The following is a 21,337-nucleotide window of genomic DNA, read 5'->3' as shown; positions in this document are numbered from 1 at the left end:
TGCTCCAAACACATGAATCTTGTAAACAAAAACCACTACACAAAATGGGAGATTGTCTTAAAGACATAGTTAACCTCAAATCACCGTACTGCAAGCTTAAACTGCTTAACACCCATTAACACCCGTTACATAGACAGGCGTTTCAAAACCTATGCAGTTGGGTGGTTTTGGCTGGTCAGGCTGGTCAACTCTCTGTCACATGTTATGGAGTAGTCGGAGGGTTAACGTTGAGACAAATTTCGCATCAGAGTTCAGGGGTGTATACACCTCTTGCACATTGTTTGTAAAATGCATACATAAGTAAGGTTTGCGGAGACACCATGTCAAAAAGAGAAATAGTGGCTCTGAGAAGAGCCGATTTATACTGCTCAATGTTTCGGTCGGTGTCCTCTGACCGTCTTCTGGAGAATGTGGAAAATACTTAGTAAGTAAGGTTTGCTGTGAAACATGTAAACAAATCTCGTTCATAAAGGGTCTATGTACTTTTTGTAGGACAAACAACACAATGTCCACAGATTTACACTAAACTTACACAGTTTGAAGATAATGATAGTAGAAAGCTTCCCTGAAAATATAACTTGCTGAGGTGCTGTAGTCTTTGAGAAATGAGAAAAACAATGTCATGAAATTATTTTTCGTCTCAGTGATCATGAGACAAAATTTTTTTTAGCATGTAGCAACGTATTTTCATGACATTGTTTTATTCATTTCTCAAAAACTACAACACTGTAGCAACTAATATTTTAAGTACCCAAAGTACCCAAATCCTTTAAGAGTAGTGGAACCTCCGAGAAGAGCCAGTTTGTACTGCCCAACGTTTCGATCAGTGTGCTCTGAGTGTCTTCATACAGTAAAATCATCATACAGCAAAACAGAATTAAAATTGTGAACATTTTCATGATGAAATGGATCATCCCAAAATCAAGAGCCATTTTTTTTTTTAAAGACAACCATCAACAAACAATTCAAACATAAATGTTGCCAACTTAAAATGTACAAACTTTTAAAGCCTCTTGTATCAATGAAAGTTGGGTGACACACAAGCAATTTAACAATTGTCTGCCAAGCAGAAATGAGCAGGATACTAGTCACAAATTGTACTTGTGTCATGGTAGTTTGGTTGGTGACCTTACTCTGGTAAGCATAATTGTTAAGTGCTAAGCACAGGGCACTTTATTTAATAAAACAAAGAAATTTTCCATAAGAATCTTTTCTTAATGACAAAAACTACTTGAAGTTAGTCTTGTTAAAATATTATCTGATAAAACATAACAGAGAGACATTGTCACTTTTTTTTAGGTGGGGGTGTCCGTCAGTACTTTTTAGGTAGCACAAGATTTCATATTTCTTTGCAGCTCTCACTCCCCTGCATTGAGAAACTTGAACTCAAGTCCCAGTTTGAGGAGTTGAGTAATCAGTTTAACTGTTTTCTGCTTAGCAAAAACAGATTAGAATACATTTAAAAATGGCCGGTGACCTTTATTCTGGTAAGCATATTTCCGTTGCAGTTCTACTTTTTGTGCTTAAAAAGCAGCTCTATGAAATTGGGCCCTTGTCATTGGAACACATGTAGCTACTAACATTTATTCCTACTTCCATTTCAGTCTTCATTGCATGAAATATAATCAACAGTTTGAAAGATGATCTCCAAGTTCTATAATATAAACAGTTAAAAATCCAAGCCAACCCCTAAGATTCCACAACACGCCACTTTTTCAACCTTAATTCCATCAAAGCATGATAGCAAACAGCAAATCTCTGCAAAAATACTCAGAAACCAAAAACCAAAACAAAAAGGGATTCAGAAGTAAACTAAGTGGAAAAACAAAAAACAAAATGGCTCATGTTTATGAGCGAAGTAACAATTAACACCTTAAAGGGAGCATCTCTTGTATAGCCCCCCTCCTTTCACATTAGTACATTTACTGTACCAAAGTTATATTTAAAGAGAGTACACATATAAAGCCCGGTTCATACATTCTGCAAGTGCGAAACGAATTTTGACGCCACAAATTCGCAATGAGTTATTCCCAACAGTTGACTTGTGCTCAACTCCTGAAGTACATTTGCTGCAAAAAAGCCCTGTAACGTCAAATTTCGCTTCGTATTTGCATTCGCAAAGTATGAACGGGTCCTAAGCATACCAGTGGCAGCAGCTTGTCAACATTACAAAATATTAAGTTTGGTTTTACCCATATAAACCGATGTGTGTTAGCACTGTATACTCAGTACTTTCCCGAGCTCTGTGAATTTTTTGTTTACAGGCATATTACTCGGGAGGGATTCAAACCCACGACCTTTGCAATTCTAGAGCAGTGTCTCACCACGTAGACCACTGGGATTGGCTGGTAGCTAGAGGCAGTTCCATCTATTAACATTACAAAAGCTGCACTTTATAAGTTACTCTGATTCAAAAGCAGAAATAGATTTCAGTCACAAAAAAATATGACAAAGGCAGTTTACTACCCACTGAAAAAAGTAATACATCGCATCCTGACCACCTAATTTGTTAATATTTACAAAAATGTTTTTCTTTGCACTAAAGTATGATCCTAAAAAACACAATTAAATATATTATAGAAAAACTCAGCTGGAAATTTGATAATAAATTACATCATAAAAAATGTACAAGTACAGTTTCACAGAGTCACATTTTATCATGCGTAGCATCAATCAAGAAAAACTATTTGATTTTGTTGATTTTAATACAAAAAGAAAAGACACTTTGCTCACAAAAGTTGGCATTCTCGTTCAAGATAAACATTTTTCTTTTCTTAAACTTTCATGATCAAGCAAGGATTTTGTTTGTCTGTGTTTTTTGTTTGTCCTGTCATGGATCAAACCCTTAACGATTAAACAGCAAAGATACTAAACTTGATACTTAATACTGGTATATATTCTGATATAAAGTATATTTGATGTGATATACACTTTATACTAAGGACCAGTCCTGCAGGTATAGAATGTAGATCCATTGCAAAACGGCCAGCGCACTTGCCTGCGCCTTCTGCTGTCCTCCATTTGGGTCTCAAAAACGTGCACAAAAGGATTGTACACGTGTTTATGCACCTAAGAACAATGCGCATCTACCATTTCTGCCTTTTTGAGTGAGTCCATTCCATTTGTGCACGTTTTGGCACCCAAAATGGCGGACAGGAGACATGCCTGCTGCGCGTTGCGCAAAGGGTCTCTACTACTCAGGTGGGGTTTGAACCCCTGACCCCTGCACTTTTTAGCAGATGTCTTAACCAACGGGTCAATCAATTTCAGTTTACAGAGGAAAACACAGAAAGAATAAACTCGTTCTAACTATCAAAATTTGGCATGAAAAGTTATTTCAAGTACGAACAATCTTCTTGGAAGTTTATTTTTTCAAATATCTTTCCAAACATCTACTCAGTCATTCAGTAGTTCTTGAGGAAGGTCATGAGTATTGCTAGATCGAACAATGAAGCCTACCACGTCAGTACATCCCCTGTCCTATCAAATGCATGGCATCGCACCTCGCTTCTTTTTATCACCAAGGCAAGGGATCAAAGAGGCAATTGCCCACTGGTGCCTCCATCATGAACCTTCCTTGAAATTTCACTTCGATGTTTGGACTTTATGACCAGTAATAATTAGGACACCAATAAAGTGTCGTACAATTTAGTTCTTAGAGACAATTGTAAAATTTAGTTTTAGGAGACAAGTTTTACTCTTTGGATTAAAACCATCTTTAAAAAAAATCCGCTGACCTTTCTTTTGATGTAAAAAGAAATTGATCTGCATGGACAGCTGACAGTAAAAAATCTTGGTCCTTTAAAAAAAAACTTTGTCTGAGAAATTTCTGTCTTTACAGTATTTTGTGTTAGAATGTTACTGTTAAGTGATATGGGATTTGAGGCATTACATGGTGAGGTATCAATGTAAATTTGGTTTTTGGTAACACCATGTATATCTACTTGCTGGGTAGGTTATGATCTTTTGAGAACTTGTCTTGCTTTTATATTCTACCGCAGAGTAGATTTATTAGAATTCTGGAGACTTCTCTACTACCGCAGAGTAGTATTTTTTCAGAATTCGGGAAATTCTCAGTTCTAAAAAGAACTGTCCTGCTTTTTAAGTAACTACCTGGGCGGAAGGTAGAAAATTGGCCGGGACTACTACTTTCGCTTGATTGGATCGATGGGACTTCTCATTATTGATTTTACAGCCAGATATAGCGCGCCCTAATTGTTATTATTATTATTAATATTATAACTACCATGGAGTGAGCTCTTCCAAATTGGTCTCAACGTTTCGACTAGCTTGTTCTAGTAATCGTCAGGAGACTTTGCAGTAGTAGGAAAGTCTCCCGGATTCCAAAAAATCTACAACGTGATAGTAGAATATAAAGGAAGACGATTTCTAAAAAGAACACGATCTACCTAACAAGTAGATACACACGTGGCGTTACTGCAAACCAAATATATACTGTTAGTGACTTCAGTTATTTTTGTATCCATTGTTAATTTTTTTTTATATTTTCATGACCAATGGCTGTCCATACAGTTCCAATAATCACTAAAACTGGACCCAATTTCATAAAGTTACTTCAAAAAAAAAACCAACATGTTGGCAAGTTGCTGTTGACTGAGTTCATCGCTAAGCAAGAAACTTTGTGCCAAGCAAAAAAACAAAAACAAAACGCTTGATGAAATTGGATCCTGATGATGCAAAAGAAAGGTCCCTGTGTCTTAGACGATGCGATTGCTACACAGTGTATACCTGTCGATCTCAGACAGCGTCCTCTTCCGATCGGGCGCATTTTTCGCGGCACTGCCCTTACTCAGCGACTGACTCGTTTCCATTGGGGAGAGCGGACCGACATCAGGACCGCTGGCAAGGAGATTGACACTGCTATCCGACACCAGCAGAGTCTGTGAGTTGATCGGCGAGGGAACCTTAGGAGCTATATGAGAGGGCTCAGCTGCCGCTGTTGATGATGATGTCGCAGGTGATTCCTGTTGAGGTGGTGGTGAAGATGGCGGAGGTTGCTGCTGCTGCTGCTGCTGCGGTTGATGTCGTGGCGGTGGGGTTTGAGGTTTCTTTGGTTGTGGTAAGATGTCAGCCATGTTGGCTTCGTTGACGTACTGGCGGGCTTTACCCAGCAATAGAATACTGTTCAGGACTTTGAAGGCTGTTAAACTATACCAGAAGAAAACCAAAAAGAAAGCAGTTACTTCAATTGCCCTACATCAACAATAGTAATGATCTAAGAGTAGTGTCGTGGACGAGCGGTTATTAAGAGCACCAAATTCAAACTCTGGTATTTCTGATCAGCAGAGTGTGGGTTCGAATCCCCAGCCGTGACACTTGTGTCCTTAAGCAAGACACTTAACCATTGCTTCGTCCTTCGGATGGGACGTAAAGCCGTTGGTCCCATGTGTTGTGTAACTCAGGTAAATGAACCCAGTGCACTTATTGAAACGAGCAAGGGGTTCGCCCCGGTGTTCTTGGCTGTGGCTGCTGTATACGCCGTAGCACCTTGTAAACCTTTATAAGGTGCTAAATAGTTGGGTCTCAGAATTCATCACTGCAATAACCTATCTTTCTGAATGTTTGTATATACTCAGCGTCTTGAGTACCTTGTTTGGTAGATACATGCGCTATATAAGACTTCGATTCTATTATTATATTATTAAACTACGGTAAGCTGAAGTACAAACTAATTTGACAAGAATGAACTCACTGTTGAAGATGTTGGTTGCTAGGTACTTACCAAAGATAGAGAAGGAAGATGAGGACCATTCCAGTAGTACCATGAATCTTGAAGGACTGGCCGACGATGCGATACACTAGGCAGGCTAAAGGCAATGGAATAAACCCCATTCTACGAGAAACCACATCGGAGTGGTCGGAGAAAGCCTGAAGCAAATAATAATAATGACATGAGAGACATGTTAACGAGTCGTCTTCATCGTGTTCATTTGCGTTCCTTTATAAACTTCGTCAGAGTGTTTTGTTTTCGTGATTGTTTGTTTGTTTAGATGATATTTCCATCAAAGCAACTCAGAGGATTAATACCTGTGAAGTGGCACCAAGGGGATCACCTTAAGGGAATGACTTTTTAATATTAAACACCAAGAAATAAACCAGGGAATAATATACACTCTGATTAGAAAAGCCAGTCTTGAATGGGGGCAGAACCAATTTCAATTTTCCTGAAGTTTAGGTAAGCCTTGTGGTTTATAACCAGGAGATATACTCACAGTTTTATATATAAGAACTAGAGGGCGCACTGGCCTATTTACTCGACCCGGCATGCGCACAGGCGGCCATTTTCTAAGTTGACAAAACAGGCATCGCACAGCGTGTGTTTGTGCGGCCATTTTGTAAGTTGACAAAACAGCATCGCGTCAGCGTTCAATAAACACAAATTCCAATGTGCACTTCATATTCAACGCGCGTACAGAATGGCGCGCGTGTCTCCTTGCAGTCCCGTCGCGTTTGTGCAAGCAGCATCACCAGTGCGCCCTCTAGTTCTTATATACATGTATAACCCTATGAGATATACTCACAGTTTTCATTCTGCTTGTCACCATGTCATAAGCCAAGCTTGCTCTGTATTCTGTGTACACCTTAGGAATATAAATAAAAGAGATAAAGACAAAGCCAGACATGACGCCAATTTGCAAAAGGATACACCAGAGCTCAAAGACCAACTGAGCCACTGGCCAGAGTCCTATAAATCTAAAAATTATGCCGTTACACTGCAACTAAGCAAATCCATTTCCCAACACAATTTTGGAAACAATTTTCTTTGTGCAAGTTCGCCCCAAACACTCTTGGGCTACCAGGAGAAACCATTTTAAAGCCATTGGACCCTTTCGGTACAGAAACAAACAAAAAAGTTCACAGATTAACAAATAACTTACAGGGTTTACCGAAGGTAGTGGTGAAAGACTTCTCTTGAAATATTATTCCATGAAATGCTTTACTTTTTGAGAAAACAGTAAAACAATATCAATTCTCGATAGCGAGAATACCGGATTTATTTTAAACACATGTCATGACACGGCGAAACGTGCGGATACAAGGGTGGGTTTTCCCGTTATTTTCTCCCGACTCCGATGACCAATTGAGCCTAAATTTTCACAGGTTTGTTATTTTATATAGAAGTTGTGATACACGAAGAGTGGGCCTTCGACAATACTGTTTACCGAAAGGGTCCAATCGCTCTAAGATGAAATCGGGAAGGAATTGATATTTGTCTTAAAACAGTCCCAGAGTGTAGGATGGAGGGAAACATCCACCAGGCAAGGAGTTCTAAAGAGATGCAGTACGTGGAATAAAGCTGTTGGAATGCCTCATTGTTCTACACTTCAGCAAAGCAAGAGTGTATGGGTGAGAAGATGACTAGTTCATTTTTGCCAAGCTGATCGACTCTCTTCAGATTTTCAAGGAAATTTTAAAGACTTAAAATTATTAAATAAATAATTTAGTTATTAAAATGTTTAAAGACGTAATTTTTTTCTTTTTTTTTCTTAAATTGCTTTGAATGTTTAATTGGATTGTTTTATGTTTTGTGCTACATTGTATTAAAACTAGCAGAAAGCAAGGTTTAAATGATAAAAGGGAAAAGAACAGCACCAAACACTACACAATCTATGGCCATGTGAACATTTTCTTGAAAGTTGGACCTGTGGAATGTGTACCCTAGATTTTTGGAAGAGCATTCTTCTAGAAATCAAGGGGGGGAGGGCAAGTTTCTTTTTTTGTAAAACAGTCCTGATCTAAACAATAAAAAAAGAGCAACAGTTGCAAAAGTTTACCTCTGCTGGGATGGAATTGAACTTTGTGATGAAAGCGTGCTTGACCCAGTCCACGAGGATCTCCGCTACGAGCACCGAAAAAAGGTCAGGAATCAACTCCCAAAAATGATCTATCGACAAGCAAAATATAATCAACAAACAAAATCAAGAACTATTAAATCAAGGTCAAGTTTCATCACTGGGCCTGTTGATTGATTAAAGGCAGTGGACACTATTGGTACATGTAATTACTTAAAATAATTATTAGCATAAAACCTCACTTGGTAACGAGTAATGGGGAGAGGTTGATAGTATAAAACATTGTGAGAAACGGGCTCCCTCTGAAGTAACATAGTTTTCGAGAAAGAAGTAATTTTCCACGAATCTGATTTCGAGACCTCGGAATTGGATTTTGAGGTCTCGATTTTAAGCATCTGAAAGCACACAACTTCATGTGAACAGGGTGTTTTTTAATTTCATTATTATCTCGCAACCAATTGAGCTCCAATTTGTACAGGTTTGTTATTTTATGCATATGCTGAGATACACCAAGTGAGAAGACTAGTCTTTGACAATTACCAATAGTGTCCAGTGTCTTTAAAAGTAGAGAAAGAGTTTTGTTGAACTGAAACAGGTTATCAGTGAAAATAACACGGGGTGTATTGAGCCCTTACACTGATGTCACACATATTGGAATTTTTTGGGGTTTTTTTGTTTCAAGGTGCGGGCTACAATAAACTGATTTGGGCTATTGGTTTAAATCAACTGTCACTAGGGTCACATTGCCACCTATGGGTGGGGCTGAAAAAGGGTTACCCCCTTAATAGTACAGTCCATTAGGATGTAGGCATAGGTATCATCCACAAGAGAAGCCTGGTTGGTGGAGCAGAGTGCACTACCTTCCCAACTTTTTATGAAGCAATTACGGTTTGGTGCCTTGCTTAAGGGCATAAGTGTCATGACTGGATTCGAACCCACACTCTACTGCTGACAACACCAGAGCTTGGGTCTAAAAACTTTGGACGCTCCTTAGTAATTCACGAACGTTTTAGGCGATATGGGGAAAAATAACAGGTTTTTGGACTCACCAATATTCCAGTTGAACTCTGTCATGTTACGAAGCACCACACAAAACAGAAGCACCATGTAGTGATATCTCTCCCTTATGTCTAGGAGTGCAAGGAGAGTGAACGATGTAAGTTCAGTGTGTTAAAGGTAGGGTCATACTTTGGTAAGAGTGAGAAGCACTGAAGCTATTACTAATACAGACCATTTTGAGAAAGGATTTGCTTCAAAGTAGGTAAATGCCTGTCGTGGTGATAGCGTTCCGACTCTCTCTGCGACACTGGCTATATTCTCAGGAGACTGCTGGCCCCCACGAGACTACTGGTCTCGCGCTGTGCAGTCTCATTTGGAGAGTAGTCATTGGGAGTAGTGGTCAGCATTCGCGAGGGCAGTATTTGTTCGCGAAAAACTGAACCATTACGCCACCACCATGACTTGACCATCTCACTGCGACAAACCATTAACGACTTGTCCACAAATCTACCCTCAAAGTAATAGGGTTGCTTTTCACCCCAAAACTTTGAAAGATGACCTCACGTTTAGTTGTCATGGATTTTTATTGAGCTAAATGAGAGCCTTTTTGAAAGATAACTGAATGCACTTACCACTGCAAGACATCTGGTACAAGTTGTACTTCTCAAACTTCTTGAAGACACTTCCCTTGAGCTCAACAAACTGTCCCAAAGAAAGACAAAAAATGTTCATAAGGGAATCAAAGTGCAGTGAAGAGGTTTTAAAATACTTGTTTAAATGTGCTGAGGCCTGGTTCTTTATAGTTGTACCGAGACGAAGTCGAGGTAAAATTATTTTAAACATCCTCATAAGCGAATTACTTTTCTCAGGAATGCTATTTGAAGTTGTTTTTAATGTGTTTATAATTTAAATGTAAATTTGATATTTGAGACTTTTTGTAATCATCAATAAAAATCTGCGCCTTGAACACCCAGCAGGGTGGATATGTGCGCATTACAAGTCTTATTATTATTGTTATTATTAAAAAAAAGGATGCAAAAACCCAATCTTAAGGTTTTGAAAAACTAGATACCGTTGACAGCGTGCACCAATACTTTGACGTCATGTGTAGGAATTCCCTTTGTTATACCTTCATGCTGCAACAAAGCGGCTATACAAAACGGAGCACCCACATATGACGTCACCTGAGTAATGACATATCATGAGTGATGACATACCAGAGTTTTTCAGGAATTTTCTTTTAAATCACAAAAGTATTCAAAATGGTTGTTTTTTACACAATTAAAATGTTTTATTTCCTTATTAATTGAAAACATTTGAAATGAATTTCAGCAAAAATCACTTGTTGCTGTTTTTGTTCCAGTAGGTCTTTAAAGCCATTGGACACTTTCAGTAAACAGTATTGTCCAAAGGCCCACACTTCGTGTATCACAACTTCTATATAAAATAACAAACCTGTGGAAATTTAGGCTCAATCGGTCATCGGAGTCGGGAGAAAATAACGGGAAAACCCACCCTTGTTTCCGCACGTTTCGCCGTGTCATGACATGTGTTTAAAATAAATCCGTAATTCTCGCTTTAGAGAATTGATAATTGTTTAAATGTTTTCTCAAAAAGCAAAACATTTCATGAAATAATAATTCAAGAGAAGTCTTTCACCATTACCTTTTGTAAACCCTGTAAGTTATTTGTAAATCTGTGAACTTTTTTTTTTTCCTGTTCCGAAAGTGTACAATGGCTTTAAAGACACTGGACACTATTTGTAATTGTCAAAGACCAGTCTTCTCACTTGGTGTATCTCAACATATGCATAAATTGATCGTCAATTGGTGCTCAATTGGTCGTCAAAGTTGCGAGATAATAACAAAAGAAAAAACACCCTTGTCACACAAAGTTGTGTGCTTTCAGATGCTTGATTTCGAGACCTCAAAATCTAATTCTGAGGTCTCGAAATCAAATTCGTGGAAAATTACTTCTGTCTCGAAAACTACGTTACTTCAGAGGGAGCCGTTTCTCACAATGTTTTATACTACCAACAGCTCCCCATTACTCATAATCAAGAAAGGTTTTATGCTATTTGTTTTGAGTAATTACCAATAGTGTCTACTGCCTTTAAAACCGATTCATACATGCTCGGTGTACTAGAAACATTTGTTCATAAATACCTCGGACAAGTTTCGCTATTCCTATTGGTGGAGAGCGCGTCACGTGGGTGTGTGTAAACCTTTGTTTATAACCGGTAAAAAGTGTTAATTCATGGGCGTGACACGCCACCTTGCACCTGTTCTTATAAGACAGTTTCTTCATTCCTATTGGTCGAGAGCAATGGCTGAAACAGTTGTGCCACATCATGCGATACGCGCGACGTGCACATCATTCCCTTATATGGAGTTGTTTACCCGAGGGCGGCGGAGGGCTTTACCATTTCATAGCTGGAGGGGTGTTGTGTTGAAAGAAATCATTTAACAATTATAGTTTTTGCATTTATTTAACTTTTTGACCAAAAAGTGATGATGTTTTTGACCGAAAATGTATTTATGAATGGGAATCAAAGTGTGTTGAATCGGTTTTCAACCAGTGGTTTAAACTCGCCGAGCCCTGGTTCTTTATAATATACCTTGACTTCGTCTCAGTAAAATTATCAAGAACCAGGCCTCGTTGGGATTAAACCACTAGTTGAAAACCTCTTCACCACACATTGATTCCCTTAATGAAAGTTAGGTATTCACTTACATTGTTAGACATCATGATGGTGAGCAGCGCCTTGCTGTGTGAATTGAACGCAACGTTGAGCGTTGTGGCTTGGAAGAGAACTAGTATAGCATGTAAGACTAACGGCGTTAAGGAAGACAAAAAAAACAATCACCGAGGTAGCAAGTTTGTTAGAAGACTATTGCAGTCTTCACTCCAACAGAATCAAACAGAAAACGCAGTTGGATTGAGAAGGACTGAACTCGGCACAAAACCATTTTAACCCCTAAAAGTACTTGTATGAGTTCATGGTACCCATGGTTAGAGAAAGATAAGTATATCCTGGACAAAGTTCAAAAGAGGGCCACCAAGTTGGTCAAAGCCCTAAGCTTTCATATGGAGAAAGACTGCAAGCTCTAGATTCGTACTAACTGGAGAAGAGAAGAGAAAGAGGACACCTTATAGAGACCTTCAAGATATTTAAAGGCCTTGATAAGGTGGACAGCAGAAAATTCTTCAAAACAGCAGACACAACCACCGGGGAGCTGAGACGGTTTAATGAGTGATTTAAGGCCTCCGGGTGTGAAAAGCGATATATAAAAAAATGGGTTTTTATTATTATTATTAACCACGACAAGAGGTCACTCTCTTCAACTCTTCAAGCCATCCCTGAAGAAAAACATTGGATGCAGAAAGAACTTCTTCACCCAAAGAGTGGTAACCATCTGAGCCAAAATTCATAGAGCTGCTAAAGCACAAAAAATAGCTAAGCACATAATGCTTACCAGATTAAGGTTACCAGGCAAAATACCATGTTTTATGTACAATGTGTGACTTGTTTCCCGCTCATTTTTGCTAAGCATGACATTTCTTAGCAGCACTTCCTGCTTAAGCAGCCCTATAAAATTAGGCCCTTCTGGAATTTCTTTCCACAAGCAGTAGTAGTGATGCCGAAACTGTAGCAACATTTAAGAAAAGACCACATTCTGGAAGGAAGGAGGAAAAGATCGGATATGGGGTCACAAAGGCTATGCCTAATTAATATACCCATTAAACCATACATGTATTGTTAGTAGTAAGAAGGATACAGACATAGATGACTGCCATAAGTAGATGAGGCAAGATGCCAAGATGTTCTCGTTTCTTGTCCCTCGGCTCTGTGGCCGTCCAGAAGAGTGTGTCTAAGATGTCTTGACCAAACGAGGAAAATAAACGATCCGCAACCTAAAAACCAAAAACAAAACAAAAAGTTTAAAAAGTTGTCCTGCTACATGTACACGCTGATTAACGTTGAATTAACGAATGAATGTTTGTAGTTGCTGGGCACCTCTGAAAAAAAAGTGTTTCATTATACGTAAGAGGTCTCCCCAGGGAAAAGAAGAAATAAATAAATAAACAAATAATTGCCCACTCAAAAATACTGACAAAAAAGGGAGGCCGACAATAATATGGCTACAAAGTTTTGTTAAAGGAACACGTTGCCTTGGATCGGATGAGTTGGTCTATAAAAAGCGTCTGAAACCGTTTGTTATGAAATGCATATGGTTAGAAAGATGTTTTGAAAGTAGAATATAATGATCCACACAAGTATCACTCAATATTGCACAGTTTTCCTTTTACGTCGCGAACTAACACGGTCGGCCATTTATGGGAGTCAAAAATTTGACTCCCATAAATGCCCGACCGTGTTAGTCGACGAGGTAAAAAGAAAACCACGCAATTTCGAGGCATATTTGTGTAGATCATTGTATTCTACTTTTACAACATCTTTCTATCCATATGCATTTTATAACAATCAGTTACAGAACGCTTTTCAAAGACCAACTCGACCGATCCAAGGCAACGTGTTCCTTTAATAGTAGAGTGCCAACACACTATTTGTTTGTAATCTGGAGGTCAAAAGTTCATGTCCTGCTCTGGTAATTTTGTCTTTGACCAAACTAAAAGTAATTCACGATATTTGAAAGAGAAGTTAACTTTTTCTAAAAATACCATGTTACTTCAGAGGGAGTCGTTTCTCACAATCAACAGCTCTCCATTAGCCTTTTTGAGATATGGCGGGTACAATGCTTCAACACTGTAAGGAATGAGTAAAGTACAAGTACACCCAAACCAAACAGTACACTCCTATCATGTCTGCCATACCTCAAAAAGGCTTATAACCAAACCAAATAAGTTTTTATGCTAACAATTAATTTAGTAATTACCAAACGTGTCCAGTACCTTTAAGAGATCCAACCCATCCCTTCTTCAGCTCCTTCATTTAAAACCGCTCTGGCATTAGGTTTTAATGTGCCATGGACAAACCACACCCAGTTAAGGCAATTTATTGTTCTGATGTCTATTTACATGCTAAATTCCTCAGCTAAACGTTAGTGTGTTTTATCAAACCTTAATAATGCTAACTCCACATTTTTTGTTTTTATGGTGACAGTTGTGTCTTTTGATTGTGTTGTAAATTGTATCCATTGTAAATATTAGTGTGTTCATTCTCTACATGTATTTCTGTATTATTTAAATTTCTGTATTATTATTATTTATTCAGCCAGTTCAATGATACAAAACAACAAACATACTTCCAGATGGGCTAGGAGAAACAAAAGCAAAATAATGACTAGACCGTACTAAGTCCGTAGACCTGCCTTCCCACATCTGGTTGTAAAACAAGTAATAAAATATATACAACCATTTTAATTTTAAATAGGGAAATGTACTCTAAATAAAAACATGTTTATCAAATTCAAAGGGAAAGAATATTGACAAAAGCCCAAATATGTTGTTCAAGTTATCATTGGATTGGAAATGACCATTACAAAAAAATTGTTTAGGCCACTCGAATCTTGTATTTTGATTTGATTACATAATTGTTTATAGAAGGTCCAGTCCCGTTAATTCTTAGCCCAACTGACGAGTCATTTGGAACCACATGGCTGTATGCATCATTTTTGAAAGGGCAGAGGTACCAAGGCATTTTCTTCTTGGTAAAGGGCACCCTATGATGAATTTTGCAAATTTGTACTGGAGCATTTCAAGGGCACCAAGGCAGTGACCAGGGGACACGGAGGCAATCGCCTTCGTTGCCTCCGTGAAGTATCAGGCCTTGAACCATATTTCTTTAAGATGCGGAAAAATAAAATTACTAACATGGATTCAAAACTAGTATAATAATAATATAATATCAAAGTCTTATATAGCGCACATATCTACATTTGTACCAAACAAGGTACTCAAGGCCCTGAGTATATACAAACTTTCAGAAAGATATGTTTTTGCAGTGATGAATTCTGAGACCCAATTATGTAGCACCTTACAAGGGTTTACAAGGTGCTACAGCCCATACAGCAGCCACAGCCAGGAACACCGGGGCAAACCCCTTCTCATTTTGATAAGTGCACTTGGTTCTTTTACATGCGTTACACAACACATGGGACCAACGGCTTTACGCCCCATCCGAAGGACGAAGCGATGGTTAAGTGTCTCGCTTAGAGGCAGTGGACACTATTGGTAATTGTCAAAGACCAGTCTTCTCACTTGGTGTATCTCAACATATGCATTAAATAACAAACCTGTGAAAATCTGAGCTCGATCGGTCGTCGGAGTTGCGAGATAACTATGAAAGAAAAAACACCTTTGTCACACAAAGTTGTGTGCTTCAGATGCTTGATTTTGCGACCTCAAATTCTAAATCTGAGGACTCAAAATCAAATTTGTGGAAAATTACTTCTTTCTCTCGAAAACTACGTCACAATTCGTGGAAAATTACTTCTTTCTCTCGAAAACTACGTCACTTCAGAGGGAGCCGTTACTCACAATGTTTTATAATATCAACCTCTCTCCATTACTCGTAATCAAGAAAGGTTTTATGCTAATAATCATTTTGAGTAATTACCAATAGTGCTCACTGCCTTTAAGGACACAAGTGTCATTAGTATGTTAATAAGTACCTCTAACATATTGTAGATGATGTACAGTTTGATGACAGCCTGGCCTCTGACTATATGGTACAGCATAGACACGTCCACAAACTGCAGAAGCCAGGTACAGGCTATGAGTATGACCGCCTTGAGAATATCACAGATCTGCGCTGGCTCCAACCTCCTCCCTCTGTGGGGGTCAAAAGTCATGGTTTATAGGTCACTATTTTTTAGGATTAAGCAGACAGTACAAAGGAAGTTTAAAATCTTGTGGCGTGTCATGGCCGAGCGATTCAAGCTCTGGTATTTGATCAGCAGAGTATGGGTTTCGAATCCCGGTCGTGACACTCGCTACGTAAAATTGTGGAGGTAGTGCTTTCTGCTCTACCGGCCAGGCTTCGAACTGATGATACCCAAGCTTACATCTGTATGGACTGTAAAAGGGGTAACCCTGTTTCAGCCCTAGGAGTAGGCGGCAACAACCCTCTGGAATAAAATAATTGTAGCCCACACCTTGAAGTGGCCTTCCGGCCTTGTGTGTCTGGCGACTTGCATACAAAAAATTATTAAAAAAAGACTGAAGCAACATGATAATATTTTATTCCAGTGGCCATGGTGGCAGGGCTAGCATGGTGCAAACTTGTGTAGTAAAATTCGCTATGCGTAGTAACACCATTTATTAACTTACCCTAAGTGCTACTAAAAACTGTACACCGTACTTGTTTATAAAGCTCAATATATTTCTTCCTTTTCAACCGTGAATAATATTTTATTTTTAAAACATGTGTAACAAAAAATGTTAGTGTGTACATCTAACTTCATTTGACCAACAGACTGGTTGTGATCGCTATCATTCAGAAAGATACATTTATGACAATAGGCCATACATGTTTAAAATATGGGCTACTCAAGCTTCCTTGGGGCGAGTAAAATGCACAGGTAACTAGCCCTGTGGGCTACTTTACAGAAAGCTTAAAGGAACACGTTGCCTTGGATCGGTCGAGTTGGTCTTTGAAAAGCGTTTGCAACCGTTTGTTATGAAATGCATTTGGGTAGAAAGATGTTGTAAAAGTAGAATACAATGATCCACACAAACATGCCACGAAATTGCATGGTTTTCCTTTTACCCCGTCGACTAACATGGTTGGCCATTTATTTGACTCCCATAAATGGCCGACCATGTTAGTTTGCAAAGTAAAAGGAAAACCGCGCAATTTCGAGGCAAATTTGTGTGGATCATTGTATTCTACTTTTAAAACATCGTTCTAACCATATATGCATTTCATGACAAATAGTTACAAACGCTTTTTATAGACCAACTCATCTGATCCAAGGCAACGTGTTCCTTTGTGCAAGGCCCGGGTGGTTAAGCTACCTTCTCTAGAATGCTGGGTAGTGGGTTCGAATCCCACCAGGACTCTGGCAGCAGTGAGTATAGACTGCTTACCACACACTGGGGTGGGGTGAAACCCTAAATACGCGAATGCAATCCATCAATAGGATAGATTCCAAAATACACAAAGGTTCTAATAGAGTTTTTAGACTTGGCCCAATTTCATAATGCTGCTTAACATGCTTATAAAATGGTAAGCAAATTGTCGTGCTTACTGTTGCAGAAAAATGTGCTGTAGCATGCTATTATCAAGACAATTTGGCAGACAGCTTACGCTTATACCATTGATAAATTTGCATTGAGATGTCACTCATTTTTGTGCAGTAACCATCGGAAGGTAAGCATGCTTACGGTTACAGCAGCGCTATGACATGACAATCGTAGAGTAACAAGCACCAAATAGGTCATTAAGCAGCTCTAGTATGACATTGGGCTCCGGTGTAAGATAAAAATGACCTCTGACCTTTGTATGATGCAAGGGTGTGTGATGAGGCGGAATAAGGCAATGATGACCCTCAACGGGAGGAAGGTGAAGACAAAGAGGAATGCATCCATGCACAGGAAGAAGCCATACGTCATCATCTGTATAGAGTACACAAATATTAGTTTATGCATATAGTTATAATAAGGACTAGACTGCTAGAGGGAGCACTGGCCTAGTATACTAGAGCTGTGTATTAAGAGAGAGTTGCTGTGGTTGCTGGATGCCATGTTGTCTTCAAATGCAGCACAACCCAATGGGCAGACTAGTCTGGCCCCCTCGTGTTCACCCATGCGTTTCTAGGGAACAAAATGGCTTCTAATCGCAAGTTGTCGTAACTCTCCCAAAATACAACTCTGGTCTACCCAGCCTGGCATGCGGCCATTTTGTAAGGCCTGTAAGCCTACTTCATATTCAACGTTCATCTTACACAATGGCGTGCGTGTCTCCTTGCGATCTCGACCCTTTGCATTTGTTGCACGCAGCATCACCAGTACGCCATCTAGTTCTATTTACCCTATGGTTTATGCAGACTAGACTGGTGCGCCTCACAATATTAACTAATTAAACTGGTAATCGAGTCAAGGAGCTACACAGCGCTACCCCTACAAAATTAAGTAACTCTAGGGGAACCACTTTGCAAAGAAAAAAAAATTGTAAATTGAAAAGGATGGATAAAGACAATATTAAATTGCACTCCTCTGCACAAATTTTAGAGCCAGTACAATAAAGAAGACGTTTTCCCTTTTTAAAAATTTTTCTCAATCGAAAAAATGCAGATTTTTGCACAAACATTTCTTCTAGCTTTATGACGACGAGATTCTCAAAAACCTGAAATAGTAAATTTTTAAAACAGGTTAGGGGGCCTACATGTATAGCCCAAGCTGTCGTGAAATAAGACACTGGTTTATTTCTAATATCTGGCCTAATCAAATCAGGGTTCGATTTATAAAAAGTGGTACTTGATTATAAACGGGTAAATTTTGAAACATGTTTTTTTTTTTACCTTCTCCAGTTCTTTAGGAATGCGTATGAATGTATAGACTCGTTCTCTCTTGAGTGCGTAGCGTGCTTCGTCATGTTCAAGCAGGTAGCCTCTTGTCAACTCGGCACCAAAATAACTCCACAAGTGAAGCTCTATACGGTGTCATGAGAAGAAAAAAATACCTCAATATTATTGGGGACAAAAAAGATTTCTTGATGGAATAGTGGATGTTACAGACCAGGGCCGAATTTCATAGAGCTGCTAAGCACAACAATTTGCTATACCATGAAATTTCTTCCTTGATAAAAACAGGATTACCAACCAAATTTCCAGGATTTTCAGGATTAAGCAAACAACAGCTGAATACCAGTAAAAAGCAATATGCAACACATGGAAATTTGGTTGGTAATCCTGTTTTTATCAAGGAAGAAATTTCATGCTAAGAAAATTGGTGTGCTTAGCAGCTCTATGAAATTGGGCCCAGTATCTGCACTTTGTATTCATGACCCAATGTATGAAATAACAAGAGTCACAAGAACAACAAACCCCAACACATCTTTTAGTGTTCAACGACAATAAATTAAAGTAAATCAATGCTTAGTTTTAGGCCTATTGATTGATCCAAAGTCATACCTGACTGGTCAATAAAGATTTACATATGAATGAGCAATTTGCATTCATACATATAGGCCTCAAGGTCAGCTGTGTATCAGGAAAGAGGTGTCTAGCCTTTTTGGCTTTCGTCCAATTACATGGAACTACTTTCACCACGGATTTTGCCAAGGCTAGTCTAACCAAAAACTTTGCTGAACAACCAGGCGACAGAGAGAGATATAAAGAAAAAAGGATGAGCAGTGTATTTAAGCATTATGGCTCAGCTGATTTTGAGTTTCTATGCTGAGTAATGAATTATCAACTTTTCTAGAATTTTGTACTTCGATAATTACCAAACATTACTTCACAAGCCCAGTGGCTGTGCTGGATGAAGTCAAGAAAAACTTGAGAGGGTTGAACATCTTACCGATTCTTGAGTATACATGAACATAATGGGCCCCCTGCAATCCAATTCACAGATACACACATTACAATGTACTACCTAGCCTTTTGTCAAGGCCTTCTTGGCTTGGAGAGTCGCTATCCTAAGCGACTGGAACAGGATACCACCCACGCAAGTGGCCAAGCCACGAGGGCCTTAGACTGGGCCCCTGTCTTTATCCGCAAGGATAAAGACAGGTACCAGCTATTCAGATCCAGTAATTCCATTGGGTATAACGATACCATTGGATTAATGCAGTGACTGAAAGCTAGTGAGCTGGGTTTGTTTTGATTGGCTGAGGTCACCTCGTTTGGCCAATCAAAACACATATAAATGGAAAGCTTACTTTCGGTCGTCCGCACGTGTGTGTCCACGTGTGTGGTAGTATGTATACAGTACATGCATGGTGGATACGGTACTTGCTTGTAGAATTTGTGCCAACCTCGATTTGTGCGTATCTCTATGAGAGGTCAAAGGTCAAACCACACGCTGGTTTGTGGCAGGTCTCTGGCGTTATTCACGAGCCTCGAAGAATGACGTCAGACGCTCAAGCTAAGAGGGCCTTTTCCAACTTGTTTGCAGTTTTAAATGTTTTACTTTATCAGTCGGTCAGCATAAAATCCATTCATTAACAAATTAGGGGTCTACATGTATTGTATGCAAATTAACAAATAGGCCTTAACAAAATGATTGGTTTGGAATTTTGCTACCCTTAGAAAAACACAACAAACCGCAAACAAGTTGGAAAAGCCCCTCTTTGACTTTGTTTCGCCACTGGCGTGCGTGCGTGTTCTCCCATTTCAGTCGCTTGGGATTGCAGCTCAGCACGAAGGCCTTGACAAAAGGCTAATCACTAGTAGAGGCATTCCCAGCCATAGCCAGCTGAGCTATCTATACTATTTTTGTATAGAGTTATAATTATATCGGTTTGGCCATCCTTAAAGCCATTGGACCCTTTCGGTTCAGAAAAAAAAATAAAAGTTCACAGATTTACAAATAACTTACAGGGTTTACAGAAGGCAATGGTGAAAGACTTCTCTTGAAATATTATTCCATGAAATGCTTTACTTTTTGAGAAAACAGCAAAACAATATAAATTCTCGTTAACGAGAATTACGGATTTATTTTAAACACATGTCATGACACGGCGAAAAGCGCGGAAACAAGGGTGGGATTTTCCGTTGTTTTCTCCCGACTCCGATGACCGATTGAGCCTAAATTTTCACAGGTTTGTTATTTGATATAGAAGTTGTGGTACACAAAGTGTGGGCCTTGGACAACACTGTTTACCGAAAGGGTCCAATGGCTTTAATTAACTGTTTGGTGGGATTTGCAATTGTATCATCATTCAATCATTGTCATAAGTTAAACAGGCCCAATCATCACGAAAATGGTTCATTGCCAAAAAAAAACAATCAATTGTATCGTAAATACAATTAATTGAATCATCATAGGTTAGGTTATAAATATAATCAAATAAAAAATAAAAACGCAACTAATTAACAGGCATAGGCCTACATGTATGTGGAATGCCAACAAATAACTGCCAGTAGAACTTAAAAAGTTCTGCTTTCTTGCAAACAAACAAAGCAAACAAATGTATGGGACTATTCAGTTGGAATGGATGGCGTAACTCTACCTTTCTCTTCCACAGTACTGGACGCATCCCCGGACTCCGAGATTGGGCCGACAGACTCCGGGCCAGACGGGGGCTTGTCCCGTTTCACCTCAGCAGCCTGCCCGGTCATTTCTCCCGATCTCTCGGGCAGCCGTTCAGCCTCAACTGCATCTCCAGCATTCGAGGGTTCACTTTGCTCGCTGATTGCTGCCATATTGGAGTTGTATATTTTTACAGTAAGTCCCGGAGCCTTATCAGCATGCAGACTTTGTACTCCTTCTCGATCATTTTCCATATTCTGTACTTTTCAACTTTGTTTGCGAATAAATAATTGAGAATTTACATCGTAAACATTGCAAATTCCACTCACACAATCTGGACAGAAAACACAGCGCCTCTTACGACG

The 21,337-nt window shown here is 39.1% G+C and overlaps 1 protein-coding gene across 1 annotated transcript; it reads right to left on the bottom strand.

The window, feature by feature from the left end:
- Positions 1 to 4,091: 4,091 nt before the first annotated feature.
- Positions 4,092 to 21,337, bottom strand: LOC117294777 (transmembrane anterior posterior transformation protein 1 homolog). Its single transcript, XM_033777296.1, has 12 exons — positions 20,953 to 21,337; positions 18,299 to 18,429; positions 17,275 to 17,393; positions 15,449 to 15,608; positions 12,593 to 12,728; positions 11,547 to 11,644; positions 9,446 to 9,515; positions 8,864 to 8,944; positions 7,797 to 7,906; positions 6,543 to 6,602; positions 5,744 to 5,889; positions 4,092 to 5,169 (listed from the first exon to the last, which is right to left on the bottom strand). The coding sequence occupies exons 1-12, from the start codon at positions 21,224 to 21,226 to the stop codon at positions 4,719 to 4,721; spliced, it is 1,836 nt and encodes a 611-aa protein (XP_033633187.1). The 5' UTR covers positions 21,227 to 21,337; the 3' UTR covers positions 4,092 to 4,718.

Source organism: Asterias rubens, chromosome 9, assembly GCF_902459465.1.
Source record: "Asterias rubens chromosome 9, eAstRub1.3, whole genome shotgun sequence".
NCBI classification, from domain to species: Eukaryota; Metazoa; Echinodermata; class Asteroidea; order Forcipulatida; family Asteriidae; genus Asterias; species Asterias rubens.
This window is presented reverse-complemented; position numbering and strand designations above follow the sequence as displayed.

What these genes read in the sequence shown, in the direction of transcription:
- LOC117294777 (XM_033777296.1), bottom strand. Translation starts at nt 21,226, where the DNA reads ATGGAAAATGATCGAGAAGGAGTACAAAGTCTGCATGCTGATAAGGCT. An exon ending in TATGGCAGTCATCTATGTCT is followed by an intron (nt 11,645 to 12,592) that starts GTATCCTTCTTA and finishes TAACGCCGTTAG; the next exon opens with TCTTACATGCTATACTAGTT. An exon ending in TCAATTCCATCCCAGCAGAG is followed by an intron (nt 6,603 to 7,796) that starts GTAAACTTTTGC and finishes TATATTCCTAAG; the next exon opens with GTGTACACAGAATACAGAGC.